Genomic DNA, 23,507 nt, shown 5'->3' with positions numbered 1-23,507 from the left:
CCCAGTTGTGTAATGAACCAAATATTTTGAGGGGGAACATAGCAATGTGGGAATATTATTTTGTTAAAAGTTTGCCGAATGAAATTAAATTCTAATTATGTGATATATAGATTTTTTTTCATTCAGCAAATAACACATTTCATTGTTTCCATTTATTTCATTACGTACGTTGTCTCCTTTAATTTCTTTTTTATTTCCTTTGGGTTTTGGAACCAAGACCCCCACGCCTGTACGCCAGTGATTGAACGTAAAGCTTAATGTAAGAAGGGTCCCTACAGGGGGAAGATACAGAGCCATCAAGGTTATAAATGAAGAGCCCCTACTGCGTGGGGTCGGGGCAAAGCCCCGGCATCTTATTTGAATAAAATTTAGCAAGCTTATAGCACAATGTTGTATGCAGTCCATCTTTCTCCCCGCTCTTTATTTTCAATCCGGTCGTGTTATTAAGTGTTTCGTTTTTCTTGTCTCTTTTCTTCGTTTTCCAATCTAGCTTTTGACTAATTCCATTCTAACTTCATTTCCCGCTATTGTTTGCCATTTTGTCATCTTTTAATTTATTTCCCATCACGCTATTGCATTACATAGGCCTATTTCGGAATGATTTATCCTTCCTCAAATGCTCTTCTTTCGTTCCTTTTCCCGCTGTCCTTCCTTCCTATTCTGTTTTAAAAAAACCAATTATCTTCGTTTTCTTTTCCCTTGTCCCTTTGCCTTTCCTTTTTCCCCTTTCCCTTTCCTCTTTCCTTCCCCTTTCCCTTTCTTTCTCCCTCCCTTTTATCTTTTTCCCGTTTTTTTTTTTTCCCGGCGAAATCCGCCAGGGGGGCAGCTTGCCCCCCCTGCGCCCCCGCCTGTTACGCCACTGCAATAAGGAAATGACAATAGTTGTAATAGATTACAATCATAATTCAAAACCTTATATGGTTTATTAGGTTGCTCCGTGACTTCAACGCGGCGCCGAAAGTCACACAGTGCTCTGTGTCCATCGTTGCGTCCCAAAAAAGTCAATTTGAAACAAATGAAAATCCATATTTTATTGTTCGAAATAGACATGAAATTAAATGCTCCGAAAATTTGCTTTGCCAAATTGATCGTGGGCCCGGCAGACGTGTGCAGCGCCAGATCGGCGAGGCTCTATATCCCTTTAATCGTTGAATTAGATCATTCCCTATATACTTATGCCATATGTAATTGATTTATGTTTATGTTGTTTATAAAGTGTATTCTTAATTCAATTCAATTCAATTTTATTGACCATTAAAAAGACATCAAAATATTACAAAAATAACATGATACAAACAAACTAATTCAAAATATAACAGGTTACAAATTACTTAATGGTCAGGACCCCTAAGAAGCAAGACTGCTTATAGCCGGGGCCCTACAAATATACAAATAACATAAATGGTAAAAAGGTTATAAATAAACACACACACACACTTCCACACATCATCACACAATGCAAAAACACAGGAGATAGAATAGAAGATAAGACAAGATAAAAGAAGAAGATAAAATACTATTACAGGGTGGGGTTTGAGTTTTTTAAATAATTGAACAAAAATGACTTTGATAGTAACTTAAATCGTGAGAGAGTTGTGCTGTTTTTGATATCAGAAGTGAGAGAATTCCATTCTTTCACCCCGATATATCTGATGGAATTACGAATAAAATTAATTTTAGAAAAAGGAATACGTAAGTTGTTTTGATGTCTAGTAGAGTAATTATGAATTTGAGAATTTGTTTGAAACATTTGTGAGAAATTATCTGGAAGGGTGCCTTTGTGAAATTTAAACATAAAAATCCATGTATTTAAACGAATTAACTCAAATAAAGGTAACACTTTGTGTTTAACGAAAAGAGGCGCACTTGGACTCATATAATGAGAATTTGTTAACAAACGAACAGCTTTCTTTTGTAAAATAAATAATTTAGATAAATTTGATTTAAATGTGTTACCCCAAATATTATTACAATAGTTAAGATGGGGAAATAATATAGAATAATAAATATTAAGTAATATGCTGAGGGGCAAAAAATCCTTAAGTCTGTACAAAACTCCAATACATTTTAGAACTTTGTTACAAACATGATCAATGTGTTTTTTCCATTCCAAGTTTTCTTGGATAGTGACACCTAAAAAATCAATACAATCTTTCCTTTCAATAGCAATGCCATCAATTTTAACATATTCAATATTACTTACAATTTTTTTCCTTTTAGAATGGAAGATAACATACTTTGTTTTTTCAAGATTAAGTTGTAGTTTATTACATTTGAACCAGGCATTTAAGTTACATAACTCAGAATTAACTGTAGAAATCAATTTAGGTAAATTAGAGTGAGAACATAAAACAGCAGTGTCGTCTGCAAACAAGGAGAACTTAAATATTTTCGATGAGAAAAGAATATCATTTACATATAAAATAAACAAAAGCGGCCCTAAGACTGAACCTTGTGGAATACCGACATCAATATTCATGTGATTGGATTCGACACCATCGATCACCACATACTGTTTCCGATCGGATAAATAACTGGCAAACCACTGCAGTGGAATACCACGAACCCCATAATAATTCATTTTTTTCAAAAGAATGTGGTGATCGATGGTGTCAAAAGCCTTGGATAAATCCATAAATACTCCACAACAAATATGACCCCTATTCAATTCCTCTAAGATAGAATCTGTAAAATTTAATATACTGAGCGATGTGCTAAAATCTTTACGGAAACCAAATTGGTCATTAATAAGAATCTTGAATCTATTTAAAAAGTCATACAATCTTTTGTGCATCAGCTTTTCTAAAATTTTACTGAATACTGGTAATAAAGCCACAGGCCTATAATTTTCAATATTATCCACATTATTTTTTTTATATATTGGTATAATCTTTGCAAGTTTTATACTGTCTGGCACGGTTCCTCCAATAAATGATTTATTAAACACATCACACAAAGGATGGACAAAATGATGAATACATTGTTTCACAATTTTTGGAGATATACCATCCGGTCCACATGCTTTATTAATTTTAAGAGATGATGATATTTCTATAATTTCGTTTACAGAGACCGGCTTGACAAAGAAGGAGTTGAATTGTTTATTTGGTAAAAAAATCATTAAATGATTGGGTTGCTACAATTGAATTTGATATCTTTTTTCCTACATTGACGAAAAATGAATTAAAATATTGAGCAATATCAATCTGAGAATCCAATTTCATGTTTCCATGATACATTGTTTTTGGTATATTTTTTTGTTTTTTGTTACCTAATATTGAATTTATTTGTCTCCAAGTTTTTTTCAAATCACCCTTGACATTGTCAAACAAATCTCTGTAGTGTTTTCTTTTAGAAAATCTGATAATGTTGGTTAGATTGTTTTTATACAATAAATATTTTTTCTTATGTTGATCACTTGGTCTCTTTAAGTATGTTTGAAATAATCTATGTTTACGTTTGACTGATTGCAATATTCCTTTTGTGATCCAAGGCTTTTTATATCTCTGTTTCTTAACTACATTGTTTACCCTCATGGGAAAACATTTATCATAGACTTTATAAAACTTTTCAAAAAATATATTATAACATTCATTTGCATCTTCACAATTATATCCATCTAACCAATTCACAGAATCTAGTTTTTCTTTAAACATATTTATATTTGCATCATTAATCAATCTATTCTTTTTAAAGTTATTAACATGATGATTATATACTGATTTATGATGAGAAATACAAAATATAGGGAAATGGTCAGAGCAGTCACTATAAAGAATACCAATTTGCTGCTTCCTTTCCTCATTCACAGTATTAGTATAGATATTGTCAATTAAGGAAATTGTGCTATGTGTGACCCTTGTTGGTTTTGTTATTAATGGATACATATTATATGAAAACATAGTATCTAGGAAAAAGTTTGTTTTGTTGTGAATACCATAATTGATCAGATTTATGTTATAATCACCCAATACATATATATCCTTCTTCTCACATTCTAATGTATCAAACATTGTTTTTATTTTCTCAGTAAAGGGTGTGATATTAGTGTCAGGACGACGATAAATACATCCAATTACAACTGATTTATTATTTTGAACAGTTTCAATAAACAAGGTATCAGCATACTCAGTGGATGAAGAAAGATCAGCAAGAACTGTATATTCTATATTACATTTAACATATAAGGCTACACCTCCACCTGTCTGTGTTGGTCTGCACACTTGCACTAATGAATAACCATCTATATTGAACATATCAAAATGAGTAGAAGGTTTGAACCATGTCTCAGATATTGCTATAAAACTAAATTCATGGTCAATAGATGACAAAAGTATTTGAATCTCATTAAAATTCTTAGGCAAGCTTCTGGCATTCAAATGTAACATAGAAATATCTGTTTTTGTATACTTATATTGACTGTTGAAAACATCACAGAAGGTATATTTACAATTGTTTTCATATAAAGCATTGCAATCTTCATCAGATAAGATATTTTCAACATCAAAGTTTTGAAATGGTAAGTTCATATCAAATGGATTAATTTTTAATTTCAACAGCTTATCAATGTCTATACCTTTGTTAAGATTGAAAAAAGTATACATTGACCAAAGAAATTCACAGTCATCATCATAATGATTGAATGGAAAAATCCCAGATAAACAGTTAGAACACAATGAAGTAATGGAAGAGGAAGAACAGTACACACACACAGCCATACACACAACACTCACTCTTTATTTAAAAAAAAAAGGCAGATTAAATGAAGACTTACTACAAATAAGTAACATGAAACACACCACAGACTCAAGGAGCTTTCAAGTCCAATTTATATATATTCAGTTAATCAGTTTACAGTTTGCCAAGTTCATCTTTGCATTTAATCAATTGCTTCATTGGATTCCTATTACTTGGAGATGGATGCTTCATTATGAACACACGACCATCCATGGTCCATGAAGAGTGGACCTCTTGTATTGTATAATTGTATTTCTATAAAGGGCATTGAGAGTCCCAACACGTCTTAAATGCGCTATATAAGAACTACATTATTATTATTATTATTACTATTATTATTATCATCATCATCATTATTATTTTTATCATTATTATTATTATTATTAATATTATTATTATTATTATCATGAATTCACTAACAGGTGACTGTCATTGTTATCTCTTCATACTTGTCTACTTTGGTCCTAATGATCGTACCGTGAGAAGGGCCTGAAGCAGTTCGTGATTGGAACTTATTATTTCACACAAAATAATCATGGAAGATCGATGTGATGTTTTTGTTTACCTTTGGTAATCTTAGTTCCATGTGTTTTATTTGGGAATGTGTCTGTATATTTTATTATAGAGGCAAATTTGTCATGATTGTTAACCATTTAAAATTCAATTTTCCCAAGTTTCTCCATAATATTCCAGATATACGTGGCATATAACGTGTATAGATCCGGGGTATAGATCGTGTATCTCTCAATGTTATTGAGGTCCTTGCGTGCGCCCGGAAGTGTCCGGGTCGAATAATATCGGGTCAAATAATATCATATTTTATATCACAGAAATCGTCTGCTTCTCAAGTTTGCTGCTCCAAAAGAAGCAAACCACATGCTGAAACAGGGTATCAGCCATGCAACCGGTGAAACTGATCCGTCTTTAAAGGGGAATGAAACCTTTGGAATAAGTATGCTTGTGTCGAAACAGAAAAACCAAAAAACAGATCAACGAAAGTTTGAAAAAATTGGACAAACAATGAGAACGTTATGAGCATTTGAATATTGCAATCACTAATGCTATGGAGATCCTCCTATTGGCAATGCGACAAGGATGTGTGATGTCACATGTGAACAATGTTCCCTTTGATGGACTATAAAATACCCCCAAAATGTCTCTTTTTGCTTTTTCTTATGGTGATACAAACTCTTTATCCATGATGTATTCTTTAAAAATCTGTATTACATGCCCTCCTATAAAAGAGCACGTGAGCTAGCTACTGATATATTTGATAAAAGGGGCAATTTAAGTGAAATATATATCCTAAAGTAATGGGGAAAGTAATGTTGTTCACAAGTGACATCACACATCTTGTCGCATTGCCAACGTGAGGATCTCCAAATATATAGTGATCGCAATATTCAAATGCTCATAAACTTCTCATTATTTGTCCGATTTTTCTCAAACTTTCGTTGATCTGTTTCTTTCATTTTTCTGTTTTCACACAAGCTTTCTTGTTTTAATGGTTTCACTCTCCTTCAAGTGATCAGATACGACATGGTAGTCATGGCAATTGTCACAGCACCTGTACGTTCTTATTAAGATGCACATAACCAGGTGACGGTGACTAATTGGATCAAAGAAATGCTCGCGTTAATCGTCCATCTCTTCATAGGTCCATGGTATTACAAATATGTATTCACCAAGAAACATTATTATCTGCTTTTATAACTGTTATTAGATACGAAAGACGTGTCATCTGCATGGAACGATTTGGACAACAGAAATTAAAACGTATAAATCTATATCGTGATGATAGTTAGAGACTACAAGCACCAATTTATTATAGTATTTTAAACATGAATATAGATCATATCATGTCAACTTTCCATCAACTGGAATGCATAGAACTTAAAGGGTTAACCTCGATAGGACACGGGCCTTTGCCAATGGCCTACATCTAAAGCACATTGGTTTTAACTTTTCCCTGAAGTCATTATGTTGATTTTTCTTGTATTGATTGTTTTCTTTTTATTGTTCATTATAATTATTGTATGAATTCTTGTTCATTTTTCAATGGATGTAAATAAAATGAAACTTGAATTTCAAAATTTCCCCAAGAAGCAAGGTGGTAGGACTGGGGAAGGCAAAACGGGTGGCTGCATGGGGGACCCCTTCCGTAAAAGGACGCGATTGTCCGCATCATCCGTACCTGTCCGTCAACGGACCTGAGTGTATATGGATACGAGTCACTAGCGTACCTACGGGGGGGGCAGGGGGGGCACTCTGCCCCCCCCTGACGAGTCACAACCTATGCAAAAACGTATCTTTGCCCCCCCTGACGGGCTTGAGAAACCTTTTTTGCCCCCCCCTGACAAGCTTTAAGACCTTTAATGCCCCCCTGACGAGCTTGAAGACCTTTTTTTTTTTTTTTTTTTTTTTTTTTTTTTTTTTTTTTTGCTTGTCAATTTATTTCTGGTACGAAATCCTTTATTTGTGATCGAAGACCTTTTTTTTTTTTTTTTTTTTTTTTTTGCTTGTCAAATTTTTTGGTGGACGGTTTTGCCCCCCCTGTGGAAAATCCTAGGTACGCCACTGATACGAGTACTTGGGGGTAATTACCTTTGGTAATTACGAATAATCACGATGGACGCAAATGAACGCATGTGGAAGCGAGAGGAAAAAAATTCACGGATAAAATGCGTCCATTCTTCGGATATTTACGTTCAGTTACGGTGACTTATTGTGGAAATCAGCATCCGTGTCACCCTAAGAAATTGTGAACATTTCAAAATTTCGCAGGCTTGGCGCCACAAGTCTGCGTCTCACTACGGATTAAATACGAAGAGTTACGTCTACTTACGACCCTACGGATGGCGGCGTCAATGTGGCGTCCACTAATCCGTATCTATCCGCGGTGGACGTAACACACAACGTATACAAGTGACTGTGTGACTATCGCTTAGAATTCCGTGAAACACTCGTAAACTAAGAGTAATCAACCACAAGGTGGCGCTATACCACAAACATTTTATTTCCCCTTCCACATTTTTGGTTTTTCCTACTCTCGTTTTTTCCTTCTGTCTTTTACTTTTATTCTGATCTGGTAATACTAGTAAGGTACAATGATACATGAACCATTAATTCCGTTTCACATGATATTGATTACTGTAATCACTTATGTTTATCCCAAGTTGAGGCCTTTTTTTTCTTCTACAAACTTTACTTTTTCTGCCGTAGACCAGAGGTGGCGGAGCGAATGGGGGGGGGGGGGGACATCGGGAAAAAAGGGCACCTTTTCTTTTCTACCCCAGTCACATGACTCATGAAACGGCACGTAGGATCGTTCTTACAAGTTTTTAATAATTATAATGTGAAATTCATTATTTAAAATGTGTTTTTTTCGGAATCATATACATTGTAAAGGGACATCATCAGAACATTAATAGACTGAACTTTTGAATAAACTAGAAAAGAAAAGGGTCATTTATCAAAAGTAAATAAAGGCATATAGGGCATCTAATTAGAGGTGAAACTGGATGAATTTCATTTTAAAAAGAAAAAGAAGTAGCGAAAGGGGCAAATCATATTTTGAAAGGGAGTATGCGATCGAAGGATGCACTTCCAGAAGGAAGCAGAACGCTAAATAAAGAAACCGGGCGCTCATCGGGCACGAAAGAAGTGGTTTTTAATGATAACTTATGAAGAACAGGCACCTATATGAGAAGGCAAAGGGGCACTCGTTCACACATAAAACGGGTTCTTCTCAGGTGAAAGGGGCACAGAACACGTTCATGAGGGGCATTTTTCTTGGGTAAAAAGGGGCATTGATACGAGAAAGAACACCTGTAAGAAGGAAAATGGATAAAACGGCACAAAACGGGTCCTTCTTGGGTGAAATGGGCACAGAAGACATTCGTGGTCGAGGGCACTTTTCTTGGGTAAAATGGGGCACTGATTCGAGAAAAGGCATGCACTTGCAAGAAGGCAAGGGACACTTGCTCACACACTCCCGGGTCCTTCTCAGGTGAAAGGGCACAGAACACGTTCGTGAAGGAGTATATTTTGGTAAAAATTTGCACTTATATACGAAAAAGGGCACCTAAAACGGGTCTTCTTCTGATGAAATATGAAAAGAACACGTTCGAGAGAGGACATTTTTGGGTAACAATTGGCACTGATACGAGAAAGGGTACTTGGTAACAGCTAAAATGGGTCCTCCTCAGGTGAAAGGGGCACGGTACACCTTCGTAAGAGGGGCATTTTTCTTGCGTAAAAGGGCATTTTTTCAGTTCTTCAAAAAGTGGGGGCACTGTGCCCCCACCCTCGAGGTTCACCGCCCTGCTGTAGACTTTCTACTTAAAAAAATACATTCTGTATATAAATCAAAATATTTCAATCAAACCCATATACACACTGTTCATTGTTAAAATGGAGTATAAAAACCATGCACGTGTTGATTTGCTTATGTCAGATAATTTTGTTTCGTACTATCTCATGTCTTACTTAATTATCTTTAAAAAAATTGTTATGGTTCATGAGGTAAGACGATAAAAAACTGTCAAGCAAAAAAAAATTGTTCGGGGGGGGGGGGCGTCATCCATATTCCTCATTCAGTATTCAGAGCGCGAAGCGAGAGATGATTTATTTTCCCTTTTCAGATCAGCATATCATTTTTAATCATCACATTATTCTATTTTCAGGTTCAAATACATTGAATATATTTGGTTGCAAAAGAGTTTAGATCCAATTTGGACCATTCCGAGAAAATCATGTTTTTTATTCTCCCATATTGCAATATTCTTATGAGAAACTAAATTATTGTCATGATGTACTACCCTGCCGTGTGAACACAAATTAAAGAAATCTACCTGTCTTCAATTTTTGTTAAACATTTTTTCCCCAAAAATACTATTGTGGATCTAATCTCTTTTGCAAGCAAACTGAAATGGATCCAATCCCTTTTGAATAAAAAGTGATTTTCTTTGCCACTTTTATTCACGTTTTAATGGGAATTTCAAATTTTCTTTGGTATCATCAGAGCGACTAAAAATCTATAGGTTTTCAGACACAAAAAACAACAAAATTGTATGAAAATGGATCTAACCCCTTTTGACAAATGAGCTCTTCAGAAGAGTTTGTTTGCAAAAGGGGTAAGATCCACTCCAAGAAAATCATTTTTTTCATTCTCCAATATCGCAATATTAAATGCGAAACTAAATTGTCATGATACCCTACCACGTACTTGAACATAAAATTGGGTATAATAAAAATCTACCTGTCTTCATATTTTCAAAAAAATTCCTTTGTGGATGTAACCCCTTTTGCAAACAAACTGAAATGGATATAAGAATCATGACATCTAACCCCTTTTGAAAAACAATTCGTTGTCACTTTTGTTCACTTTTTAGTGGGAAATTCAACTTTTCTTTGGTATCATCTTATAGCCTGGCTACTATACTACTATAATATACATTGAGACCAAAAAAAAAATCAAATTTGATACATATTCAGTGTATTTGAACCTGAAAATAGAATACTGTGATGATTACAAATGACATGCTGATCTAAAAAGGGGAAAATTTAGGGTTGGCTTATGATGAAAATACTTTACTCCGGAATTTACTTCAGTGAGTTCAGTCATTAGAATACATGTAACCCCAACCCTTTAGTTTTTTGGGGGGAATCGTGAAAAAAAAATTCTGCCCGCCCCCTCTTGGACAATGCTGGATCCCCACTCCACTGTAAATATTTGAACATAGAGATGAGTAAACATCCCAGTATATGTTTGAATGATGAGCATATACAATTTCTTTGTATGACTTATTTGCTCGAAACTTTCATGAAGATTAAACACATGAGTGACGGGCTTGCTTAAACAACAACGTGGCTTAGAACTCTGAACAGCGTACGTTTTTAAAGTGAAGAATCGTGATAAATTGAAAGAGAATCCACAGAGGATGAAGGATCCTTGCATGGTAGTCTAGTCACATCGGAGAACATTAATGTAATCTATTAAATAGAAAATGGCGAACTAGTCGCATGAAATCAATTTTATTCTGTTTGTCACCATTCAATTTTAAAGTGGTAATGGATAAGGACAAGCCGAATTGATAATCACCTCACGATAAACTTAGAATGATTACAGGGACCCAAGCAATAGGCTTGGGCTTATATTTTACAAATTAAATTATTTATTGTTTGATTTTTAACAATTAATTTTTACAATATTAATTGTTGAGACTCAACATTTTGATTTGAAACTTCAACATAGCTATAAACGGAAATGTGATTTCATTTGCGATTATCTTGTTTGTAGATTTCAAGTTCGATTCCATGTACAAATAAAATGCCATTCCCGTCCACAATCTCACTTATTTACATCATTCTTGTTTATCATCATGACTGGATAAGCATTGGGAGAAGATTGCCTATGATTTTGAGTGATTTTCGATTCTCGTGTGTTCTCATGGAATTTTTTTGCTGTCTACGATACCCGGCCTGCCACCCCTCCCTGCCAACATACGTAGCACACCAAATTTTGTCTGAAGGAGAGCAGCAATAGACATTCTACTTTGATCGATGAGCAGGCCCCGGGGGGGCCACTTACATTGACGAGTGGATACCATGCGCGACCAAGAAAACACGTAAAAAGGATGTCTTTTTCAAGATAGGGCACGTTACGTACGTAACGTGATAAGGGTGTCAAAAACACAAAAATAATGAAAAAAGGGTATCTTTTTCGCTAGGAAAGCTACGTGTTTAGGGTCACATTTGCGGGGATGATAAAACAAAATTAAAATGTTGTATAAAGGATGTCCTTTTTCTGGCTTTTTGCCCCAACACTACGTGTTTAGAGTCCCGATTTGCGCGAGGTGAGGAAGGTGGGACCTTACTAAACCAAAATGTGTAAATTAGGTAAAACCGACGACCGACGGACCCGTGACACAACAATAAAATTTACTTGTTTAGGGGTTCGTTTCAGGGAATACTTGCCAAGAGTATAGTTTTGTTTCCAATACTTGTTAAGGGTAGGGTTTCAGACGCCAATACTTGTTAAGGGGTGCATTTTCAGAACATGGAAAATACGTGTTTAGGGTGCTTTTCGAGACCCCGTGGTCGCGCATGGTATCCACTCGTCAATGGAAGTGCCCCCCCCCCCCCCGGGGAGCAGGCTTAGTCCTACAACATCGTTGGAGTAAACTAAACTAAACTATTTGGAAAGGTGATAAAAAAAAAACTTCGGCGAGTCAACGTGTATATATATGCGCAGGCGTAGTCCAATTTCAACTTGGGGGGCAGAGTGACGTCATCATAAAAGAGGACGTCACTCTTCTCTGAATTACATGGTGGCCGGTATTTGTCTCCGTTATTATTTGCCGTGATAAACTGTCGTATGTTAGCACAAAGACACACATATTTCTTCAATTTTGCTGCGTTTTGGTGCACAGGAATCTGATAACTCAAGGAATCCACAGGTTTCTTAGTGGTAATGTATACATTGGAGTAGTCTAAGAATCGGATATTTTCGTAAACATTGTGAAAACCCGCTTCCATCATGAACGGGCTTTCGTTCAGTGAGTTGTGCTGCTTATTTTGCTGTCCCCCATGCCCATCTCGCATAGCCGCTAAGCTGGCGTTTCTGCCACCAGAACCAACCTACTCTATTGTAACAGATGATACCGGTACTCGTGGGACATTACATTTAACGGATAGAGCAGAATGGCAATTTTCAGATCGAGAACTAGAATCAATTGAGGTGTTCTACACCCGAAACAAGCGAGGAAACAGGATAGCGTGCATGTTTGTTCGATGTGCACCAAATCCAAAATACACCATCCTATTTAGTCATGGCAATGCTGTTGATATTGGACAGATGAGCAGCTTTTACATCGGCCTTGGCTCAAGATTAAACTGTAACATCTTCAGCTATGACTATTCAGGTTATGGTAGTAGTAGTGGAAAGCCTTTGGAACGTAACTTGTATGCAGATATCGAAGCAGCATGGCAGGCATTACGATCGCGATACGGGATAAGTCCAGAGAACATCATTCTGTATGGACAAAGTATTGGAACCGTTCCCACAGTGGATTTAGCTTCACGCTATGAAAGTGCTGCAGTGATTCTACATTCCCCACTCATGTCAGGGATGCGTGTAGCATTCCCCGATACGAGGAGAACATGGTGGTTCGATCCATTCCCAAGGTAAATTTAAATTTGTGACTTAAATATAGCCTAACTATATCTACAATGTACATGTATGACTTTGTGTTTATTTCTTGTTTTAAAGTTAATTGTGTCTGTGCTTAATTTGTTGTATTTATTTTTTGTTTATATTATTTCTTTTTTTTACCATTTGACCATTATTATTTCATATTTCTTGTCACTTGCAATATTGTTTTCGCTTTGATTTTAATGAAAATTAATTCTAAATTATTGGCTAATTTTCTATGTTTTATTTTCATCATTATCACTCTGTAAAATTTATGTAAACTTACACTACTGCTGCATGCTGATTTATTTAACTAAAAGTCACACTGCAAAAATTAAAGAAGAATGTTACTGGCATCAAATGTGGATATACATAAGACTGGTGAAAATCTCCACCAGACAATGAAATCTGTTATGTCTGGCAAGTGGTGTTTTCCTGATTTCATGAGGTCGTGCAATCTGCCTGCAGGCCTATCTTCTTTTAATCTGCAAATGGATGATGGTACATTACATACTACCAAATTGATATAAAGAAATGGAAATTTGTAAAGTCTTGATTTATCTGGCAATCCTTGAATTGACAAAAATTAAAGAACTAAAGTTCTTGTAGCACAATTTTCCTAGACCAATCCTTGCAGCTTGTCTCAATATCTGTATACAGCATGCAACTGCAAGTTTGGAACAAGCTACAACTTGATAATTAGGAGTTCATAAGAAAAATAATGCCCTGTTCATGAATGCAACCCCTGTGTAACATTACCCCTGTGCCTGACGACAGTGACGTACAGGATTGCATAGTTTGTTAATATTTCCTGTTTGAAAGGCTGTAGCACCCCCCCAAAAAAAAATTATAAAGAAGTGGTACAATCTCATCAAAAACAACATGTACAGAACTGCACCCACTTTTATTCATCTGACACACACAAAAAATAAATACACCTGTAGTAACATGAACATCTTGTATCCAGTTCCAGTCATTCTGGAGAGTAGGGTCTGGATTCATGGATGAATGATACAGTTAAACTACAGTTAGACGTACATTACATGTAATGCACTAATGTACACGTTTGCATTTGTACCGTGGCGTTGAATAATTTTTAAAATTTTAAGATTGGATTATGCCTTTAAAAAATGATTGAAAATCTCTGAGACACTTGTACTTGTTGTTGATAATGTGAAAGTTGTACAGTACATGGCATTGGCATTCATTGTACTTGCTCAGAAAAAGGTACACATTTTAACTCAGATTGTCAGAGTGTATTCTTGTATATATGTTGGAAGGACATTTCAACAAACTGGAAAGTGCTGATTTAATGATTCTAGTGATTAAAATTTCTGTACTATTTTTAGGGGTTAACCTTTCTGACTCAACTCACTCAAGGCATTTCATTTGCAAGGCAGTGTATTCCAAGATTCAAGGAGAACCATTTTATAAATGTTACTGTGAATGTTGGTTCTGTTGTTAAATGGAAAATCAGTTGAATGCCAAAATTTCCTCTTCTGAAAGTGCATAGGCCTATCTGTAGTCATCCAAGATGATGTGAGATCTGTGTTCTGAGAACAAGGTTATTGAAATTTGTTCTGGAAACTTTTTTAATACACTTTAATTGACCCAGTACAGTTACATGTACACTACTCTTACATAGAATGGTGTACAATACATGTACATGTATGTAGAAGTGTTAGTCTTACTGTAAAGTCCTGTAGTCATTAGAGTTACATGTAGGTGTGCCGGATGCAATTCAACATGTAGATGCAGGGGGGGGGGGGAACATCCCACTTTTGGGGAGAGGCTGCAAGGGGGCTCTGCCACAAATATTCAGTGGCAATCATGAATCAGTTTGCTGGAACTTACCAGGAGGAGATATATATTTATTTACTCTGAAGAACCTTAAGAAAAAGGGAGGGAACTATAAAAATAAAAGCAACCAAGTTTATCATGAGGCAGGCATTTGTTTTTTTCATTTTGTATTCTTATTTGATGTGCAAGGTTTTATTTTTTTTTAAGTTTGTGTTTTAGAGCGCTTGATCATTTACAGTATAAACATGTAGGCTACATCAAGTGTCATATTTTTATTGTTTTTCTTCAAGACCCCAAGAGCTCCTTTGGTGTGGAGGGGGGGGGGGGGGATACATAGGTTTTTATATTTTCAAGTATTTTCAAGTTTAGGTTATGAAATAATCCCTCTACTTGCTACAATTACATTTCCAATTATCCACGTCATATTCAAAAGACTTATGAATTATAAATCAAATCAAATAAAACTTTTTTTTAATCTGTCAGACAGCAATGTAAAAAGTCATGCCCTCACACTTTCTAATAATCCTTGTCAGTGTTCACTGGTCAGCTACACTACATGTACCAGCACTAGGCCTAACCAACCAGCACTTCATTGATTGGCCTCATTTGTCCTTTTCATTAGCCTTGGATATTTTTGGGGCTGTATTTTATTGTGCTGTATTACATGTACAGTACTAGTATGCTCCATGATTGATAAGTGATATTGTCTTAAAAATGGAAAGTCTGTTATACATGTACATGTCAAATACAGAAATTATTTTCCATGACAAACACAATATTTTGCATGATGTCAGCCTGCCCTGTTGCACCCAGTAGGTTTTTTTCCCCGCATATGAAGCAACTTTATAGACAAGGCCAGTTTGCTGTGCACACACATTCTTCCCAGCAGTTAAAAGATGTATGGAAGTGATTCAGTGGCAGTGATGATATGAATCATACACCACATTGATGAACTTAAAGGACAAGAATGGCCCAACACAAGATGATGTTATCAAAAAGAGGAAAATCATGGCGTGACATATCAAAATTGGTTGGAACTTGGTTGTAAAATTAATATTCAGACAGCTTTTTCAGTTTAAAATCTTGCTTAGTTTCACAAAACAGTGATGCATTGCTGAATGCACAAGACAGACATTTTTCTCTAATAAAAATAATTATTTTCTCCTCTTTGAATGAACTTGTGAAAACAAAATTATGTAAAATTTCTTTTGATTCAAGTCAGCTATTTCTTAATCACTATATGCCTGTAAAAACCATTGAACAATAGAATTGGTTCACTTGAATCTATTGTTCTGTGTTTTTTTACAGGTAATAGTGATTCAAAGATACATACATGTAGCTGACTGGTTGTGTAATTAAGAGCTACATGTACTTTCAAGTCCAAAAAAGTGTAAACAATTGATGTTTCATTTTACATTAAGTAATGAAATTCAAGTGTGACATCAGCTTTGTCATCTGAAAAATCACCCTTGTTATTAAACCTCCATGTTCAAAACATTCTTTTAATTTCAGTACCATAATTGCTTTGAAATCGGATCTACATGTACAGTGTACATGTACATTGTAGTGTCATGCATTTCCCCCCTTTAAATACATGTACATGAAGATACATGTATTATCCTTTGCACTTGGCCTTTATGCTTATGGCACATGTACATACAACATGTATGTAACTTTTAAAAAAATCAGAAAAAAAAGATCTCCAGAATTTGTACATCATTCACTAAAATATGTTTGCATAATGGTACAGTACATTTTAACGCTCAACACTGAACGTTTGTGAAGAACTGACTCGTCACATCCTGGAATCTGTTGGTACAAGCATAGACCTGCTACATGTAGGTCCATGGTCGACAAGTAAAACACCAGACATTGAACTGTGATTCAAATTTAAAGATCTACTGTACATGTACATGTAGGGTTAATCCTAGGTCAAGTTGTCTCTTCCCTGCTTTTGGATCAATTCTCAAAGGACGGGGTTTACAAGAATTGATTCTACCCCCTCCCTCCTCATTCCAGGCTCACCTTATCTTAGTCTATGCCTGTTTAATTAGGGGATACTAATTGGATTATATTTGTGCTCTCTAGTCTAGTTCCCTCATTCCCAATTCAAGTCCTACATGTACATGAATATCTGTACTTTCCCTGGTAAAACATGCCTGATGGGAAGCCCACTTCAGGGTGACCAGATGTGGACAGATGAAATTGGGACGCTTCAAGATCAGATATACATGTAGAATTTAACCTTTTGGGGCTGCTGTCCATATTCTCAAGTGATACAAACGATTAATAAGATTGAAATAAATGGTCTATTAGTCAATAAAGATATGAAGTTCTGAACAGTTGTGATGATTGTTTAATCACTTTATTCATAATCATTTTACTTGTTATAATCTTCTCTGTTTACATGTACTACATGTATATTTACAGGGGTGGACGTATAGTCCTCCGATGGGGTTAGACTGACATTTCAAAATCGTAGGAGGCCAAAAAAAAATCAAGTGTTTTTCTCATAAAAGGAACCAGGATAAGTATATACTTTCATGTGATGACAAAGAAGGCCAATGAGTTAAAATGAGGCATAAAATTCTCATTGTATCAATTGTCATAATCTAATGGTGCAGTAAATGCATAAGGGCCAAGATTTGTTCAGGTCTTTGTGGATAAATAAAAGCAAGGGAGCATTGTGACCAAGCAAGGGCTTAACATTTTTTTTTTAATGCAAAATTTGGCAAATTTAGGCATTTGAATTCCATTAATACATGTAGATTAATAAAAATGATTCTATTATGCATGATATTGGTTAGTTGATGTTGATATAAAGATTACCATTTGATAAAACAAAATATTACACACACACACTTTGTTCATAACTACTGTTGATTACGAACCTATAGGTTTCACGAAACATTTCATAAAAACAATACATAAAGATTTGATAAAAGAAATTAATTAGAAAAATTAATTTTCATTTTCCATGTTTTTTGTGTGTTTCTAATTATAAAAAAAATTGTATCGCCTGATATTTTCACATACATGTAAAAGTGTTCAAAATCGTGAAATAAGGGGCAAAACGGCATCCTGGGCAGAGTCTTAAGGGGCGCGGGACAAAATTATACGGGACTGTCCCTTGAAATCCGGGACATCTGGTCACCCTGGCCTACTTGGATGGTCAGTTTCATTTATAGTATTGTGCGCAATTTTATTCATTCTACATTACATGTACTTGTCTCAAGAATCTACTTAAGCAACCAGGCCTGCAAGCAACAACAATACAAAAATAAATAGAGACAAATAAAACAAGCTTTACATGTAATTGGTTGGACAACATTTTAAGATTTTAAAAATTGTTGTGCTTTCATGGAACATTTTTTTATACAAGGCTACATACTACATTGTACATGTAGAAAGTTTAAAGGACAAGTCCACCCCAACAAAAAGTTGATTTGAATAAAAAGAGAAAAATCCAACAAGCATAACACTTAAAAATTTCATCAAAATCGGATGTAAAATAAGAAAGTTATGACATTTTAAAGATTCACTTAATTTCACAAAACAGTTATATGCACATCCTGGCTGGTATGCAAATGAGGAGACTATGACGTCATCCACTCACTATTTCTTTTGTATTTTATTATATGAAATATGATATTCTAATTCTCTCCTCATTGTCAAGTGATACAACAATTAATTCCTCCCTGAACATGTAGAATTAGCATTGTTTAATACTATATGGTTCAGTCAAGTTGGTCCTTATTGTCAAAATTTCAGAAAAATATCAGTTTTTCTGTGTTTAATGTAAAGTCTGATCTAGTGCTCATTGGTTACATCTGCATACATGTACTTGTGTTATCAAATTTCTAATAACTGATTAAATTGCAAATTTGATTGCCTTGCAGCGCTAGGCCTATCATGACCAATTAACCTACATGTACAAGTTGCACATGTTGGGTAGTGAAAACATGAGAAAGAGATTAAGGATTTAATTACATGTAGATTGACTCGTTACAAAACAAGGATCATGGTAAGAAATTTGTAATACAGTATAATTATTTTATTTATGCCATTTTGAGGGGTATAACCTCTATGCAGCAAAGTACATGTAAGATTTTTAATTTGCATAGAGCAAGTAATAACCAAGTTCTGTTCATCGTTTCCCTCCCCTTCCCCCTTTTTATCTTTCTTCCACTTTCCATCTCAACACCTTTCTTTTCCTGTTTTCTTCTTCACCTTCTCCCCCTCCCTTACCCACACCTCTCTCTCTCTATCTCTCTCTCTCCCCCTCCCTCTTTTCTCTTTCGATCTCCCACCTACAGCATTGATAAAGTTTCCAAGGTGGCATCACCCGTCTTGGTCATTCACGGGACCGAGGATGAAGTGATCGACTTCTCCCATGGACTGGCGATCTACGAGCGCTGCCAACACACCGTTGAACCACTATGGGTGGAAGGAGCTGGTCATAATGATGTGGAGCTCTTTGGTCAGTATCTGGAGCGCCTCAGGAATTTCATCACTCAGGAGCTACCAAGCCTTAATACAGCATCATGATCATCATCACAGACTTAGGCAGGCAAGCAGGTAGTTGGGAGCCACTACGCTTTGTGTGTGTACTCCTCATCCGACTCTTTGTAAGATCTGTAAATAAACGGGATTTTTCCTTGTTCGTACGATATCTTCGTGGGCTGCCCATATTAGGCCCGTTCACACAAACATGAATATTAATCTTTGGCACAAAGTTTTTTCCGACACAAATTTTCATGAGTTACACTTTGGCTGATATTTGCCATTCATGTTGATAAAATTCTTCTTTGTGTGAACTGGCCTTTATGCATACATATGTATATCTAAAAGTTGTGTAGCATTGATTTTATACATTACTAGGCAGTATTGCTTTATTTCTTTTTATATCCACCCCAGGGTACTTCCCTCAGTGTAGGAGAGTCTTAACTGGAACTCTTGCATATTTATCTGTAAATTTTGCTTCTTATTTGCATCAATATTTAAATACTGAACGATATGACACATACAGGTACGATATTAGTAATCCGGTTGAAAGGATGTATGAAGCCTTGAAGGAGGAATAACACAACGTTTATTAATTATCTCAATTGAAATATTTATAAAATGTAATATTTTATTTCATTATTATTTATGGCACTCACTGATACACATTTTAGAAATGAGGACCAAATTTGAACATACCGGTAATACTGCCATATAACTTTTCATCATATATACGAAATACACAATAAATATTCAATATGATTCGTTGAGTATTTTAAAAAGGGCGGATAGAGAACCTTTCTTCGATAAAGACTTTCTTTCAGAAGTTAGAGATAAAAACCTTACAGGGTGAATTCAATTGATGCAACCATTAGCTGTGGAGAAGTAATCAAATACATACATGTACTACAGTACAAGTATCAGTTTAAAGCATACTTTAAAAAAAATGTTGTTTTGACAGCCTTACCCTACCCTTGCTTTTCATAGCAACAAATGATGGATCCAAAGTAATTAAAATTAGTTTAACTGAATACTGTAGTGTCAAGGGAATATCAAAGGAATAATAATAATTTGCGGACCAGGGGTAAAGCTTTTCAATTTATAACAGTATTAGCCAATTTGATATTCTCTAATTTTCAGAGAATCTGAATAACTATAAAACAATACTGTCTCAGTATACATGTAGGTTGTGGTAGTTTTTGATAATTAAATTAAACTTCTTGTATACTACATGTACATGTAGTATGCTAATTGGTATAAGAATGCTTTCAATGCCTTCCCAAGAGAGAAGTGTGTGTATGCGCTCAACTTTAATATTCTAAATTACACTTTTGTCTTTTATAAATTTCTTGATTGTCTTTTGGAAATGGTCACAATTTTCTTTGATTTTTGTGTTTGTACATGAATGTAAGTTTATTTTTTATGTTGGGATTGCATCTACAAACTCAGAGTCCTATCCTACATGTAGATTTGAACCTTTACTACATGTACTATCTTTGGGCTGGTTTCATGAAACTTTGAAACAAGTGATGACGATGCTTTTAATCAATCACTACCATTGTTCCACAGTCAATCAAATGCAAGGTTTTTGCACGTACAGTGGGTGTATCTGGGTACAAAACTACATGTACAATCACTTAAAGTTGTAATCAGTGGTACTACATGTACATGTATGTTTCCTGCAACAAGGTTGAGAAAGATCATCCAGGATAGCATTTGATACAGCTTATCAGACAGAAACAGTCTGGCTAGACTTTTATAATCAGGTGATTCTGAGTGGTAGTAGAAAAGGATATGTACATGCAACAGTACAGTACACTAAATTGGCAAATTTTGCAATTTTGTGTTTGGAACACTTGATACACTGTAGGAACTGGTAATTTTGAATTTCAGTGTGAACTGTGAAAAAATACATCAAGAGAATCCAGGAATAAAATGAAAATGGACAATTAATGCTCCATTGGGCCTTTTTCTAAACTTTACAAGACTTTAATTTGAGAATGATCGATAAGAAGGAAATTAGAATTTTTGATTCTTGAGATCTTTTATTCAAGGATTTGACCAAGTAGCTTCTACTGTTGGCCACAGCAGTAAATTGACAATAAGCGGAAGATTGCATTTTGCAAGCTAGAACAATTTTAGAATACAGCTTTTTAGGATTGTGGCAATGTCAGTGACATCTCTCCAAAATGCAGGATCTTAAAGGGGAAGTTCTTCACCCTCATGTCAGATTGGATGATATTTGATAAGTGCAAGAAAAGTATTTATGAATGTTGATGAAATTTAGAAGAAAAAAAAAGATCATGGATTTTTTACAGATTTGAATTTGTGATGTCACAAGTCCTATATATGCCACGTGATATAAATTCCACAAAATGCTTATTTCACTGAAAATATCAAAATGATTGCAATTGTGCATGCACAAGCTTTTGAGTAAAAAATTTGTCAACATGACCCACTTAGAAAAATAGGATTTATGGAATTCATACTACTAGTATAACAAGTACATGTACATGTACATGCTCTGTTTCAGGCAACTGCTGGACATGTACATGCACTTATGCACATTATGATATCACAAAATAATAATTTTCAAAAAATCCTTTAAAATTAAATTACTATGATTCTTGGAAAGCATTCCATCAAACTTTTGTTAATAGTGTGCCATGATTGAATTGTACATGTACAAACAAAAGGAACAGTTATCAGGCAAGGCAGAAACACTATACAATGTACATGTATTATATCAGTATCACAACTGCAGCCGTGTAGAAAAAATGCAAGAGATGGAGATTCTGCCCGGCAGTTGCACTTGCTAATACGCCTAATGAATAGAAAATTGGTGCCCCTAATGTGTAGAGAGCCCAGTCACTTTCGTTGTCGTCTGAAATGAAGCAACTATAATTTACACCCACATAAAGCTGGATTGCACCGAGAGGTTCTGCCTCCCCCCCCCCCACCCCCTCTCCCTGCCCAATTAGGAAATACCAGTACTGTATGTAGCCAGAAATGCTTGACATTTATAACTTGCATTGTTGGCCTGTATGGCGAGTGCATTGTTGAACTTGATGGTACTTAGTTTATAGCAACGGAAAGCTGTCTATTGAAGGTCAATCATGGGCATTGTGGTTCAAGGTAAAAAAACTACTTCCCTCTCTTTCTCTCTCCCTCTCTCACCTTGCCTCATACTTTTTTGAGCACTTCCACTTCAGGGCCGTCTGCACCATCCCGAGTTTTCAAATTAGCGCGCTATTTCTGATCCGGCAAATTATCCCGATCTGAACAATCTCGAGATTATTTGCAATGGAGACGCAATTATCGCGCTAGTTCGTAGGATTAATCTAGAGATTGCAACTCCAAGTCAACTTGGGATTATTTGCAAAATAGCGCGCTATTTTACGAATTATCGCGCTAATTCGTAGGTGCAGATGCACTCGGGATTATTTACTCACGGCGTCAGACCATAATGCATCGATGCCTCGCTCGAGCAGGAATCGCTCTTCTTGCGATGGTGGAGACGGGGTTTCTTGAATCTCGAGATTAATCGCGAAGAGGGCCGATCGGGCTAAAATCTCGAGATTGAGCAAACTCGGGATGGTGCAGCACCGCCTTTCATGTTCAATTAATCCATCCTTGTAGCCTACATGTACAAGTAGATGGGCCTGCAGCTGTCTGTTTTGCACGAGTATACCAGATGTGGATAACAATTGAAATTTTACAATACAGTGTTAAATAAAATAGAACCTGAAACAATGACACTAAAGCACAAGGGTAGTACATGTAATTATGGCAAATGTAAATGAAGATAGATCTCTAGTCTTCATGTAGGTTCTATCTACCATATAGGCCCTATACATGTAGGGGAAGGCGGGGTAAGTTGTGACACTTTTTGCATTTTGCATGATAGAATTGATATGACTAATGATATTGTAGAAATAAGTACCTCGCCTTTAAATATGATTCTTGGGAAATCTTTTTCACCTATATACAACTTTCTACCCCCACACAGAAAGTCGTTGTGACCTTTGAAAAAAACGATGTCAAGTGGCACAACTTGTCCCATCTGTGGGGTAAGTTGTGCCACCTTCTAGGGTAAGTTGAGCCACAAAAACTACATGTACAAAATGAATGAGGGAAGAACCAGCATGTCAATATTTAATTTAAAGTCTTTTCACTTGCTAATTCTCTATAAATACTAACATTCTCTAAAAGTGAAAAGAACTGTCATGTGAATTTGCTCTTTTCTGCCTGCATATCGATGGATTTTTAAGGT

At 35.5% G+C, this 23,507-nt stretch overlaps 1 protein-coding gene across 1 annotated transcript; it reads left to right on the top strand.

Moving 5' to 3' along the window:
• Positions 1-12,016: 12,016 nt before the first annotated feature.
• Positions 12,017-23,132, top strand: LOC129262220 (alpha/beta hydrolase domain-containing protein 17B-like). The gene is made up of 2 exons (XM_054900303.2): positions 12,017-12,924; positions 19,048-23,132. Exons 1-2 carry the CDS (start codon positions 12,278-12,280, stop codon positions 19,277-19,279), a joined length of 879 nt encoding a protein of 292 aa, XP_054756278.1. The 5' UTR covers positions 12,017-12,277; the 3' UTR covers positions 19,280-23,132.
• The last annotated feature ends 375 nt before the right edge of the window (positions 23,133-23,507 follow it).

Source organism: Lytechinus pictus, chromosome 5 (assembly GCF_037042905.1).
Source record: "Lytechinus pictus isolate F3 Inbred chromosome 5, Lp3.0, whole genome shotgun sequence".
NCBI lineage: Eukaryota > Metazoa > Echinodermata > Echinoidea > Temnopleuroida > Toxopneustidae > Lytechinus > Lytechinus pictus.
Note: the sequence above shows the minus strand (reverse complement) of the source record. Positions and strands in the feature narration are given on the sequence as shown.